At 30.8% G+C, this 15,367-nt stretch overlaps 1 protein-coding gene across 1 annotated transcript in view; it reads right to left on the bottom strand.

Moving 5' to 3' along the window:
- The window catches only part of LOC128995115 (G-protein coupled receptor GRL101-like), a 119,057-nt gene extending 115,109 nt beyond the window's left edge, over positions 1-3,948 (bottom strand). The window contains exon 1 of the mRNA XM_054420021.1: positions 3,911-3,948. Coding sequence (XP_054275996.1) covers positions 3,911-3,921 — 11 coding nt within the window. The 5' untranslated portion in view covers positions 3,922-3,948. The remainder of the gene's footprint in view (positions 1-3,910) is intronic.
- Between the last annotated feature and the right edge of the window lie 11,419 nt (positions 3,949-15,367).

The raw sequence follows: 15,367 nt of genomic DNA on the forward strand, positions 1-15,367 counted from the left end.
AAAATTTTAAATTTGAACTTATTTTGAAATTGTGTGGCAATGTTAAAATTTACATGTCTTTCTTCAAAAAAGCTCACTACTTGTCGAAATAACTTGGCGAAAATATGTTAGGCTTTTACTGCGTGATGAGATTGCTAAGTTTGCATACAGCACGACAATGAGCTCATGAAGTTTCATGATAATAGTATCATCAATTTATTGTACAATTTAAAAATAATTAAAAAAACTGTCTTTGTAAGCTCGATACTGATCATTAAACACTCCAACAGAATTGTTACTTTACAATTTCTGGCATATATAGTTCAAACATTTGAATTAACTTTATATCGTAAAAACTTTTTTTGTTTGAACTTCGAAGTAACATATTATAATTGCTATTTGAATTAATTAATATGCGTTCTATTTGCCTCACTAATATTTTTATCAAGTTTAACTATCTAAAGCAGTTTTTAAATATGGTGGAACGATAATTCTTTTGAAAGATTCATATTAGTTTTTGTGACCACAAACCATAAAATGTCCGCTTCGTTGTTCTTTTGTTGTTTCATTGCAATAATCCAAATGCGCTTTTGAAATCTGCAACGATGTCAATAAATACACGACGATGTGTTGTCAAATTCAAATGAAATTAGTCTGTATTTGCATTTAAATGTATTTCGATCCACAGGTTACCATTATTAACACTTGTTGAATTAGAAAAACTATTTTAATAATGTTTAATAGTTATACTTTATGTACATGTTTTATAGACATGTTATCAGTAAAAAATAAATTTATAAATCTTAACATAATCGTATGACATCTTGTGAAGCTAGATCTTTAACATACTTCGTCTTAATTTTGGGACCTTATTGTACTCGATAAAGTGGTCCCACAACTTATGGTGTATATTAGCGTTGTTGTGTAACTTCCAAAGTGTTCACAGTTTGATATTTCAATCCGTATTTATAATGTAAGGACACAAGTTACCAATTTATAACTGATAAATTAGTTTTAGTGTGACAAATGCTACTTCAATAGAAATATTTACAATGTTGCCAGAATACTTAACAATATTGTTAAGTCTTAAAAGTGTTAAGAGGAAATATTTAAGTTTAACGCAAGACTTTAAGATATCATTGCACAAATTCATTTTGGTAAAAATAAGACTTATAGAGGCACTTACTAAAAAACATTCTCTTGAAATAAAATGTTATAATAATTGACTTATAGAGTAAATATTTAAAATTATGATCAGAAAATGGTTACGCAATTTCAATACTACTGTGAATTCCGTCAGAGTTCAAGATGTGATAGTAAATTTGTAACACCTTAACTTGCTAGCACAACACGTTAGATAGAGCTTTTACAAAAGTCAAATTTTTTATTCCTAACCCCAACCCCCCCCCCTCACACGCAAAAAAAAACATCACGGAAATCTGAAAACGACATAACACGTTTTTTAAAACTTTTATAACTCAACACCCCCTACTTAATAAACCCCTATATTCAAATAATTTAGAATTTTTTCATACGAACCCCCCCCCCCCCCCCCCCTTCAACAAATAGATGAACCCCCCCCCAACAGTTCTTCAAACACTGTTTTTCATCGTGGCAATGGACTAGAAATCTTTCACAGTTACTAGTCTTTGTTTTAAAACCAAGGAATAATTTAGAAAAGTGTGTAAAAATTACATCCCCCCTCGCCAATTCAACCCCCCCCCCCCTAATATTTCTTCATAAAAAACAATTCAGTTGCATTAGACTAGATAGAATTTTACCATCTTCTTATTACTGTATTATTTTACTCAGAAACGGATTTTCTCCGATGATATTTCCAACAATCCCCCAACCAAAAAAGGGGGCGAGCCAAATAAGAGTTATTACTTATTCTAGAATTGAAAATGCCTTTAATTAAGACACAGATTATTATTCTTATCAATGTAAATGAATCATACATGTTGAATACTGAAAACCCCAGCTTATTGCAATATTAGCCAACGTTTTGCATTACCCGTTATATTGTTCAAATCATCTATTTAGTTTAAAAGAAGTTGTTCTTGATCTCGAAAACAGTTAATATTTTTTCATCACTTACCATAAAAAAGTCTCTGGCTCAATTCGCTGCATAGTTTTGCCAAACGTTTACACACCCGGTGCACCATTACCTTTTCGGTTGAAATCCCAGAAGCCAAAATCACTCAGGTAAATCTATAATTTTAAATGAAACATTTTACTAGAAGTCTAAAATGCATTTTATTTACTAATATATTTTCCAATGTATGTTGTTTTATGACAATTTTATTTTAAATTGAATATTGATTTATGCAAATTCAAAAAATATTAATATTCTACACAAATTTCACATTTATAAGCTTTTGATGTGAATGTCGACTAAATGAAGACCCAAATTATAAATATAAATACAAATATGAGTTAACGCATTAACTTGATCCTATAAATATTTGTTCTATCAAATTTTAAATGTTTCCTCTTATTATGTCAATTTTTGGTACATAGAAGTTCTTGGCTTCATCTTGGCCCAAAACAAGAATTATACCAACATTAATTGTTTTTAGAGAGTTATTTAAAAAAATATGTTGATTGTAATGACCTTCTGTTATGATCTGTCGAAGGTGACCTTCATTTTGGTAATTTATTGTTTAAAAGTTTACTTTCTTAAATCCTAATTTCGTATTTATCTTTCTTTAATTTCATGTTACTGATAAAAGTTCGGTAACCAGTTAGGTATAATGAAAACATATATTTTAAAACACCCAGGAATGTAGCCTAGTAAGATACTGACCAAATAAAATTAAAAAAATAATATTTTCGTTTCCAAATTAATTAATTAATATAAGATTAATTATAGAATAATATCGTTTAGATCCCGTACGTATCTTATCTAACGTGCAGATTACCGTGCCTTAGAGTATAACAAGTCATTGTTAACTCAACAATTCGCGTGTTCTAGGAAAATAATTATATTTAATTTAAGAGGATCTTTCAAAATTAACAGACATTTTCTCTGTAATTTTTTAATTCTACTAAAAAGTTATTGAAAAATCAGCAGATTAGCGTAAAATATTAAAGTGAATGTAGTGTAACACTTAAATCATTGTTTTGTTGAAGTGATGACTCAATTGGACAAACATAAATTATATGACGTTTCTTTGACCTAGGTATACAGTCGGGAGATGACAGTAATCTTTAATCAGGTGTGGCCTGTTATTACATAGCCAAGCCTGGGCAACGAGATTTCTCATTAACAATTCATCAAAACTAGTGCTTTTTAACCAAGACATAGTGATCTTGTCTGAATCCCTTACTTTGAGATACTACATAAGCTATACATTCAAAGATTTTAAATGCATGGATATTGTTAATCCTTATCATCGTTATATTTCAGCAATAAACTTGCTTAATGTTAAGTTTTATTTTTACGCAAATTTCTACTTTAAGTTTAATATTTTAAACTCTTAAGATATATTTTCAACTACTCTTGGATCTAACAATACAACCGTTTAAAATCTATGCCTAAAATAGCATTTTTTGAACATTTATTATTAAACTACGTTGCATTATCTTAACCCTTATCTTTACAGTCATCAATTTTATTTAACAATTATACTGTGTGTATCAAATTAACAAGTTAAACTAATTTTTTCAGACTTCAGATTTTGTATTTTTATATTGGACATCATTTTATGGTAAGCGTAACAGCCTAATATCTTCTGTACCTAATAGTCAATGCTAATATATATAATAAAATTTTATATTGACAACAAAAATAATTAAAAAATTAGTCATTGAAACTTTGTTTTCTGTTTATGAAAAGTCGTTTAAAACTTTTACCCACCAATAAATACATAATTATTATATGTGTTTTGTGTTTTACACAAAACATATTCAATATTTGCTTTTCACTTACCATGCGCACATATTATTTCATCCCGCTAGTTTGGTACCGCTGTGTTTATTGTCGTACGTCCGGCCCGTCACTGAACTTCCCCTCGCCACTCTAAGGGACGCATGCGTGAGGGGAGGGATTTTAAAGGGGTGATAAGGTGCAAGGTCACAGGGAGAGGTTGATAACATTAATTATTTTATCTACAGTGGCAACAGCCAATTGACCTCTAAGTGCAGTAGCGATAAAAGTATAGAGCTATACACTTGTGATGACAATATATATACTAACCAATAATTCATACCAATACTATGTTGATTACTTGTCAAAAGTAAAGATGGATAAATCGTCATCAATTCATCATTCATAACTGTTATTGTTTTAAAATGTTTGTGTTGATGTTTCCTTTGATTTTTGTTGAAGTGTTAAATGTTTTCACATGCAGTAAACTGGGAGTTTCAGGTATCATGGTTGTATTTAAAGCTATTTGTTTTGCCCATAATCCCTTGTATTTCTCGATGTGGTAATTAGATTCCCTTTTATTTTATTACGAGCTCCATTACATGGAACTAGCTTTTACTGCTTGCTTTGAGGCCAATACTAGTTCCGAAGCCATTGTATTTGTTCAATTTAGGGTCCCTGAACATTGTTCTTTCTATATAACTGTTATTTGAATTAATTGGTGGTCCAAACTGATCCGACAAAATAAGTTGAGTTTTTAAAATGGTCTATACGTTTTTATCCTGAACGAAATTATAAAATTTACATTAGTATGATATTTGGTTTGGTGTATTATATGTAAGTGCTAAACTAGTAAATTTAGATTCCTAGTTCGTACATTGCAATAATTTAATCAATGATTTTTTTAAAAGGTAACTTAAGTACAAGACAAGTAATTTGTATGTGGACCATGCTAGCATGGATTCAAAAGTAACATCCTCTAATTGTTTACAATATTTGTACTCTAAGACATTATTTACTGTAAACAACAGTTGTTTTTAGGCCTACAGTGGCATATGGTTGTTATCAATGTGTTGATAAGAGAGTTTGTGAAGTGGTCTTTATAACAATAACACTAATAGCTTACAACCTTGTAAAAACAAAATGCTTTACTGAGTGTCCTTTTTGTTGTTAGTATATCAACAGATGTTTCTGCGTATTTAGCGGATAATACTTCTGCAATCGCCTTAACTAGGTAACAAGATTAAACAGTAGTGAGATTTTTTATATTTTTAAATGCATTTAGAAGATTGTATGCATTTTCGTGTTTTACAGTGGTTGTTATAATCTTAGAAGTATATATACTTATCAGTAAAAACTGTTAATGTAATAGCTCACAGCTGTTTTAAAGTAGATTTTTACTCAATATATAATAACTCTTTTTTCATAATCGTAAATCCACTTCAGTGGATTGTATTGGTGAATTTAAACTTAATTCTGACAGGATTAAAAAATACACTTTTACATATTTATTTTTAAATCTAGATGGTTATATATTTTAAAATTCATTTTTTAACCACCTTTAGTTTTTTTAAACAAATGTGCAAAGAAACATTAGCAGAGAGAGTAAGAATCCGCTGATTATTTACCTTTCTTTATATAAGACTAGCTGGCCCGACAGACGTCGTCCTGTCCTAAAGTGGTTTTAGGTCAAATACTCGTTCATTTTCAAGATGAGTTCGTTCGCATGGCTCAATCACGTCCTGGTTGAAGATCGTTTGATACGCTCACTCACCTGTAGGTTGATGTTCGTTCGCTACGCTCACTCACCTTTCGGTTGCAAATTAGCTGTTGTCAAAAATTTTAAAGAAATAACAGTGCTGCACCTTGTTTCGTAAACCTATTCACTTTTTAACGCTATTTAACATCACAGAATGTTTCATTACAATCTGTTGAGCGGTTTCGGAGTCCATAAAGGACAAACAAACAAACAAACAAACAAACAAACAAACAAATAAGCAAACATACATTGGATTTTTATATATATAGATAATTAAATTAAATATTTTTTACTTAATAGAAGTCATTAGGAATGCCTACATTATCTTTCAATTTATATTGTATACGAATAAGAAAGGTGTTTTAAACTGCAACAAAACAGTTAAAAAATAATTGTTTACGTATTGGACGGATAGAAAACTAATTGAAAGCAATGGAAATAAATGAAAACGAACGGAAAACCAGTGAAATGGTTTTCCATCCATCTTGATTATAGTTATAATTTTCTTTGGCAGTATATAATTAATGGACCATAGAAAACTAAATGTTAGTGTAGTGTGAGATTAAAACAACAAAACTAAATTCAATTGATAAATGTAATTAAAATGTTGTAAATGATCTTATTTTATTTGCAACATGAGTTTGTCACGAGCACATAGAAGGAGATTCATTAGTGGCCGAGATTTAGCTTTGAAGAGTTGTCATGATTGTTAAATGTCAAACTGAGAGCCCCTTGTAATTAACTCTATCTGTCCCCGTCCCTTATGTACAATAACTATGTTTGAACAGACTATTACTACGCTACCATATATTAGAAGTTAAACTTAAATTCAAACCATTTCAATTATCAATGGTACCTATTACGAATATTAGTAAGTCTCATTAATGTGATATACTAAATTGTAGAGAAAGTAAATTAAAATACTTGAAACTTATACTGACATAATAGACCTGCATACACATAATAATATTATATAATTATTATATTAAGAGTTAAATTGATTACTCGAGTGATAATATGTTAACGTATTATTATTAATACAAATAAATTGAATACAATGATAATAAGTAGTGGCCAAGCTTATCAAAAATGTTATTATTTAATAAATTATAGTAATAATCTGTCAACAGAATTTTCCTCGTGTGGTTTCTTGGAATAGAAAAAGACCACAGTCATCTTGAGCTTAATGTAAGAGATGACTGCAAGGGTGGTGGATGTTCTCACTGGGAATCTCAGGGGTGTCTTTACTGACACATACACACACACACACACGCACACAAATACACTTATACCATGGGTACATTATTAATTCAACTGAATACTCACATAATAAGAAAAAAATTCGCATAAAAATAAATATCATATATGTAAAATATATTTTTATAAATAAAAAGATGATTAATAGTGAATCTTTAAATATCAACATACATAAAAATAAATAAATAGTCTGATAAAATAAATGAATCTCCCTTGCCTTAATCTATATCTATAAAAGAGGAACTATGTATGTATATATATGTGTATATACGTTATGGACTCCGAAACCGCTCGACAGATTGTAATGAAACTTTCAGGCATTATTAAGCATCTTTCAAGGATGGTTCGAGTGAAGTTTGGTGCAGATCCGTCAAAAGGGCTCTGCCCCAGAGGGTTTTAAGTGTCAGACTTTTTGATCTAGAATGTTTACAAATAAATATAATTTAAAAGCAGATGTTTACTTTCACCAACTGTTTTGTACGTTTGAATAACTACAACATTCTGTATTAGCATTAGTCATGATTTGAAATAGTGCCACAGTGTTTCTACAGATTGCAGCACAGAGAACTATTTTACTTTTAAATAAGTCCAAATGTATTAAACCCCAATCGCAGCACACCTGTGCACTTAACAACGTTTAAATTCTCCAATGTTAAATATTAAAACATAAAAACCTTTATAAAAGTACTGTATTATAAACAATAAAAGGGATGACTTTTTTAAATGTATGACAGCATGTTATGAACAGCTAATTTGCAACCAAAAGGTGAGTGAGCGTAGCGAACGAACATCAACCTGGAGGTGAGTAAGCGTAGCGAACGAGCTAACCTGAAAACAAGTTAGTGCAGCGAACGATTTCCAACCTGAAGGTGAGTGAGCGTAGCGAACGAACTTCAACCGGGACGTGATTGAGCCATGCGAATACTTATGAAGTTAAACGGGGCAAAGCCCGTGGGTACAGCTAGTATATCTATATAAATAAAATTGGAGTTTTTAAACAATAAAATTAAACCAATTTAAAATTTCTTGGACTAATTCGGAAGACTCTTGTCAACTGACAACAATGAACAGACTAGGTCAATTACTATTAACCGTTAGATTAGGAAGACACAATAGAGACTGTTCTTGAAAAGGGAGAGGAAGGATGAATTGGTTGTGCATGACCAAGCTGGTCCTCTGATTGGCTGTAGACAATGTCTTTAAAAAAATGCTGGGTTACATTTACAAATCAGATGTCGTCTAGTTTCCTTACAGGGCCTTCTAAAGTATTTGGCCTTTCTCGTTCTAAAACATGTATTGGAAGTGACATTTTTAGAACATTATTTGATTAAAAACATATAATAGTCCTTTTAAAATACAAAGAAAGATAATACAAAATATTAAATGCTATTCATATCGTGTTACAACTTTAACCAGTTGCTTCAACTTAAAATACCTGCTTACTTTAGTGATTACTTTTTCCAAAGTTGATATTTTATTTAAATATTTTCTTTAGAAGTATCACACTTTCCTCGTGTCCCTCTCTTTTCTATTAACCTCTTTTTGTTCACATCCCTTTTTTACACAAAATTGTCAGATCTTAAAACAATGCATTTAATGATTCATTCACACTCAGAGACAATATAAATAACAAATAAAAAAGTTTTTACTCGATGTAAGGATAATTCATTTTATTTGTGTTCTTGTTAACATTACAAAGGGAACTAAATGAGTTCTGATTCTGCAACGAACAGCCTCCGCTTGGTGCATTAGTGCCATCTGCAATGATGTTTGAGCTTCACACACACTTCTATGTTTTGTTGGTTTAATGTCAATTGTAAGCTTTATGTCCTTTTAGTACTTGAACTATATAATGTAGAAATATTTAAGTTTTGTATTCGTTTTCAACACAGCCTGAATATGAAAACATATTTTTCGAAAGCGCTTGTGTAATTAAAAAATCATTAAATATTGGCCCCATCGATATACAACTACTACATCAGTAGTAGTTGTTATATATCGATGATTGGCCCCTTGTACCTTAAAATTTTGTATTACATTACATATATGATGTAGGTCCGATAGAATTAAGCACACAGCTATAAACAACTTTGTACGGTTTTGAGAAGTAACATTATCATACTAATATTATAAATGTGAAAGTGTATGTGTTTTTTTGGGGTTCAATCACGCATTCACTATGGGTTGGATTGGGCTAAAATTTGGCAAGATGATAGCTCACTTTCCTAATTAACATATAGGCACCTTCTTATCTCAAAAATTCTTTCGGGCTCCGCCCCAGTTGCTCTGTAGTTTCCCATGTTAACCTTATGAGTATTCATATTTTAAAGAGATTATTTTATTATTTATTATTTGAGGTTTATTATTGAGCATTTTGTCAGCTGTTTCAACTAATTAAGTTGGCTCTATGACATTAAGAATCATTAAAAAGTTATAAGGTTTACCAACAGGGTGCAGCACTATTATTTTTTTTTTACTTTCTCCCCCTATATATAGTATATGAAGATAGTAGGGCCTATTGTTTTTGTAAAAATGTTCGAGTTTTAGTTTTGAGTTGATATATCCGTTTTAGGTTCCTGCGTACCCGAAAAAGTGGTTTTGAAGTGATGTCTATATGTGTGTATGTGTGTGTCTGTATGTGTGGATGAATACAGAGCCTACATCTGTGTTCCAGTTTTGATTAAATTTTGTAAGTAGGTACTAATCCATTTTGATTTTTAATGGCGATTTTCCCATTAAACCCAATAAAATAACGAAAAAACTTATGTTCAAAAGTTATTGTAAATCATGTTATTTCCCCATTGAAACCCATAAAATCAGAGAAAATCGCATGTAAAAAACCGGGTTTGATTGAAATTGGTACATATGTGATGGTCCTCATAATTCTTAGCAACATAGTGAACCCCCATTGCTTTAAAAATTAGGGTTAGAAAGTTATTGTAACTAATGTTATTTTCCCATAAAACCCCATGAAAAAACGGGAAATTTAGAAAACCCCGATTGTGATTGAAATTAATCTGATATGGTCCTTATAATTCTAAAAAAATAGTGCAAACCCCATTCCTATAAAAAATATCGTTCAAAAGTTAATACAACTTTCGTTATTTTACCTATTTAACATCATAGTTACTCTCATCGCTTGCCCATAAAGGTTGTTGACAAGCGAATGGAAGAAAGTATGTGTTGATTGCTGATACAGTTTAACAACTGATTTGAACCACGGCCCCCTGATTGTCATTTGCGTTAACCGGGATGGTTGATTGGCTCGAATACGCAACCTTAACAAAGCAGCGCCCCTAAATTGGACCGAAGGGTTATTTAGCTATATATCGACACTAATAATTATCATTTTAGATTTTAAACTGTTGAAAACGGAGACAAGTATTATTAATAGTATTTTAACTAACTACATAATAAAATTGATAGTTATTATTATAATCAATAATCTTTTTTTTATTTATATTGGCCAGTTTTAATAGTAGTCACGATACATACTACCTATGGTATGCAATATCAATGTAGCCTATAGAATACGAACAGCAAAGTTAATAACTAGCAATTCAATTGGGCCTTCTATCATATGTCTCTGACCTATGTGATTAATTAAACCACACATCCGGTCATGGTTTAGGAATTTAAAAACTTGGAAATTTAATTTAGTTCAAACGTTAATATTTATTTAAAGTTTGTTACTAAAAATGAAGTTTCATAAATTATTTATTTTATCTATATAATTAATACGCTACATGAAACTTTTTGGTTGAACTCCTCCGCCATTTCTAAACCGATTTTATCCATTGAAGTCTCATTGGAAAGAGCGAGTCGCGTAGATTTGCAAACTGGCCTTATATTTTTTTTAAAGTCCGTTGGGCTCTGCCCCAGTGGCTTTGAAAGTTCCCATGTTATCCTTATGAAGAACATAATTGTTTACATTTTGATCAGCTGTATAATTTTATTGCTGTTATTTATTTTTCAATTCAATGAAACGCATTAAGTACATTTATTTACTATTTGAGTTTGTGTAAACATAACCCCCAAGACGGATCGTGTTAGTATGGTTGTATCTTAAATTTGTGTATTTATCGCTGTTTTGTGTCGCTATGAAGGATCGTGTTAGCATGATTGTAACTTAAATGTGTGCATTTATCGTTGTTTTGTGTAGCTATAATTTGTTTATTTGTTGTTTTTTCTTTTAAATGCCTCCGACGCTACTACAACGAAATATGTACAGGAGGCGTAATCGTGATAACGACCGCAGCTACAGAACAGTGACACGTAATAGGCTCAACTATTAGGTTAAAAATGCGCCCTAACACTACCCCAAAACAAAACAACTTTTCGTTCTCAATTGGCCCTCTATCAATGACCTGTGTTGCCTGTACAGCGAGGCATTTTGAGAAGGAGACGAAAACCGGCCGGAATGCTTTAGGTTACTAAGGTTTAGGTTAATAACGAAGATAAACATGGTCTGAGTTACACACCGGTAGTCTTTGAGTTGACTCTTTTAAATTCATTGTAAATATGGCTGTTATTCGTTTTGAAATAACTCCTGTAATACTTTGCAATTGCTCGAATTCGAGCAACATGTACACTAGTTTTAAATTAAAGCATGAAAAGATGATACTTTTCAAATGTGTTATACACAGCTATGTATACTAATATATAAATATTTTAAAACCATAATAAATTTAATTTATACATATTATTTAGATAGTAATAAGTAGGGATATTGATACACGTGACATGAACAGGAAAGACAATTCTACCTCTGTCTTTTCTATTTGTGTACGTTTTTATCATCGTTTTGGACTTGACAGCTGCCAAAGTAGATTAGTAAATCATTTCAAAACTGTCGAATTCCTACAATAACGTGCGGAGTTATTACTCTGCACGCTTAATTTAATTGAGTATTATGTAAAATAATCATCAAAACTAATTTAGAAATTTAATAAATATTAGCAACTAGAAATAGACTAACAGTTATTTAGTACTTTGCAATATTTCATATGCTGTCAAACGTTGATAACATTTATTAGCACCCAGCTTAGAAGTTAAAACGAAAGTTACCAGTTATCTTTATGACAGGACTTTAAATTAAGTTTCATATATGATCTTCATGTTGGAAACTGTTAAATTTAGTTTTGTATTTTATTTATTTTTTAGTACTGTAATAACGTACACTTGTTCTTATATTATAGTCTATAGTTAAAAATATTATGACGTTGCCTCTTTAATGTTTTATATTTCAATTTATACTTAATTCTTCCATTCTTATTCAACTCGTATGTCTCATACAGTAATCAAGATAAATTGTATTAAATATGCTTAGTTTTTTTTTATAAAGTATACCCGTTTTCATTGAAAGATTCTACATATTATGTTCCCAGATAAAATTTCAAATTACAATATTAGTTCCAAGCTGCATTAATAATGAGTTTTATTTTTCTGTCCTGCTTTTGTAATTTGATTATCAATTGGTACATACCTAATTAGTTTTCATCTGAATGTAACGATGATAAATTCAGCTAAGCACTCTTTCATACTAAAACACTTTAACGTTTAACATTCATTGTTATATTTATTTTAACTAGTCAATACTGACAAAATACATTTTACATACCTACGCCAATGACTGACGTAGGAATAAAGTGATATGATTGACCTTTTAGGACCTTAACATGTATTCCATAGCCAAACAAATGATCTCTGACAGAAGGGTGGTCTACGTTTGTTCTTGTGGATATGCAACATGATACGAGTTCCACTGCTAACCTTCATCTGTAGTAAAAACCAGAAAATGGAAGAGAAGATATACAGCTAAGGCAAGAAAACGTATCTTTATTAAATAGGGATTACATTAAGTATTTTGGTTGAGTGGAATCTTTCTTGAGAACACACTGCCTTCATCTCATATTTTAGTTCGAAGCGATACATTTGCTTTGACGTGTTAGGATCACTTAGTAAGCTAGTTGCTTGAAAAGGTATGAAGTATGCACTAGGCTATAGATAAGGCCTTATAGGAGTTTCGCCAATATTTGGACTCATATTGGCCCCTAATTAGGTTTTGCCTTATTACAACAAGCTTCTAAAAATTAATTAAGTTTTTCTGTGAAGACTTCCCTTGTGACCGTCCTCGTGTACTTAGTTAGTGCATATCCAAGTAGTAACTAGTTTTCTTACTTTAAAGGTTTTGTAATTAGTTGTATTATTTCGCAGAGTTGTTAGCTTTGATGCTCTTGATAAACATATTAATCGGCAGTCTTATAATGCTAATCCTACTAAACCTAATGATAAATTCTCTAGGAATTATGATTATAATTATATATTGAACTGGTAGATTAATGATATCCTTTATGAACTTGTCATACACATAACCGTTGTAAATCAACTATCTGGTGTTTTTAAGGCAAACCCAATGCCTTCCAATCAAATTTTCCGTCGATATCTATTTTTAGTAGTTTAAATTATAAATGTATTTGAACATAATTAATTATTTGTTGTGTAAATTTTGTTTTTTCGAATAGTTAGTGTTAGTTTTCCTGCAAAGTTATCTAAAGGAAAGTGGTAATTGACTTTAATTTTTAGTATAAAACTTGAAATAATAACCATAGTAGGTAACGGAAACTGTTTGTTTCTATCAATATAATTTGTTCTCTACGGCCACCAGAACAATAAACGAAAAATCCGCTTGCAAGTTGTAAAGAAAATTGCTAATGAGTGGGAAACATACTAACATTTTATCGTGGGTGATGAATTTTACTCATGATCAGTGCCCATGTGCATTTAGTGGCATAGCAGCCAGCCTCCTAGATGGAGGTCGCACTCTTCACAATATTTCCAAACTGCCAACACCCATCTTGGAGAACTCAACATCTGATATCAACACTCCCGAGGCTAAAATAATTATAGAATCTTAATTAATCATAGATGAAATATCTATGTGTCCAGTATATGTTTTAAACATTGTCGATGGATTATGTCTTTGAAATCTTATATGAAACGAATATAAGAAACTATTGTTTGGTGTTAAAGTTGTCTTATTGTGCGGACAATTTCGCCAAACACTACCAGTATTGCGTTAAATCTTCCGACCACTGGGGAAGCGTCAAACAACTGAGTTTGTCTAAGAACATGAGAGTATTAGGTAGAGCAATAAAGTGTTCAAAGTTTCTCAAAAAAATCAGTAATGGTGAACTAAACATTGGATTTGATTTGGGAGAGGATATAATGAAAATACCCAACAAGTTAATCTCTTTATTTTGACCCATATTACCCTTTCTCGGACTTTGGCTATTTAGTTAGGAGACACCATGTATGATTATATATTTTAATTATACTAAAGTCTCTTAAATTATTTTATAAAAAGATTATATCAAGTTTATATAAGTTTCTCACGTTTAATTCACCTAATGCAAAAAATATTTAATATTACATTTTTTCACATTAAAACGATATATAAATTACTACCATAATTTCATTTTCAGGGCTTAGTTTATAATAAAACTTTGTCTTGGTGGTTCTCAAAGTAAAACTACTCAATTTGTAAACGGTTCTTGATAAAGTAGTTGTATTTAATTTTTTTTTTACTTCAAAAAAATCACTTAAAAAAATACATTTAATTAATAAATTTTTATTTATTAGTTTGTTAAACAAAAAATCTTTCAGTTATGGACGTCAAAATGACACCCTAAGAACGAGCAATAGAATAATATTTTCCTTACAAATCTGGTTAACGAATTCCTTATACATAACCCAACGCAAATACATGGCATGTTTAGCGGCTGTACACACATACAGAGTAAACCACTTTTAACCAGTGTATTTAACCTAGAACTGACTGCTGGCTTCAGTGCATTGCATTTTCTACATCGGTTAATCCTTTTAAACATTTCCCTCACAAGTGTTACACTTACTTTTCTCGAGTCCTCTCGTTTTACTCTTTACCTTTTTCACCATCAACAATCTCTTTATCAACAGTGTTTCTTAGGTCACAATCTTAAGAGCACAAAAGACCATGTCAAACACGTAGAAGACGTTTTATTACGGTAGACTAGCTTCAAAAAGAAAAGCCAGAAACAAGATTATCTTAAATGTGACAAATAAATTTAACTGTGTCGAATAAAGTGAGGAAGAAATAACAAAGGATAAATTAAATTACAAAATTTAAAAAGGCAGCTGAAGAATTTCTTCTTTTTAAAAGCGAATCTAGGAAAAGCTGTGTAAGAATTAAAAAGTGCGTGATATAAACTAACCAACAAATCAATTGAGAGTAAAATTATTTAAAAGACTGAAGAGGTTATTTATTTGTAAAAAATTAACATACAGGCACATTTTAGTATGGTTATATCGTGTTATGAAGTCATATTGAAAAACATTTTTTGGCTGCTGTGTTGCCAAATCGTGTAGAATACATCTCGTCAGGTCTGCCATTTGCAGCGACGCAGCTGATTATGACATGTGCATTCATGGCATTGTTGTAAAGCGTGGCATTTCTCTGGAATCCT

This window comes from Macrosteles quadrilineatus, unplaced genomic scaffold (assembly GCF_028750875.1).
Source record: "Macrosteles quadrilineatus isolate MER2022 unplaced genomic scaffold, UCM_ALF_1.0 Scaffold_1__1_contigs__length_201487025, whole genome shotgun sequence".
Taxonomy (NCBI): Eukaryota; Metazoa; Arthropoda; class Insecta; order Hemiptera; family Cicadellidae; genus Macrosteles; species Macrosteles quadrilineatus.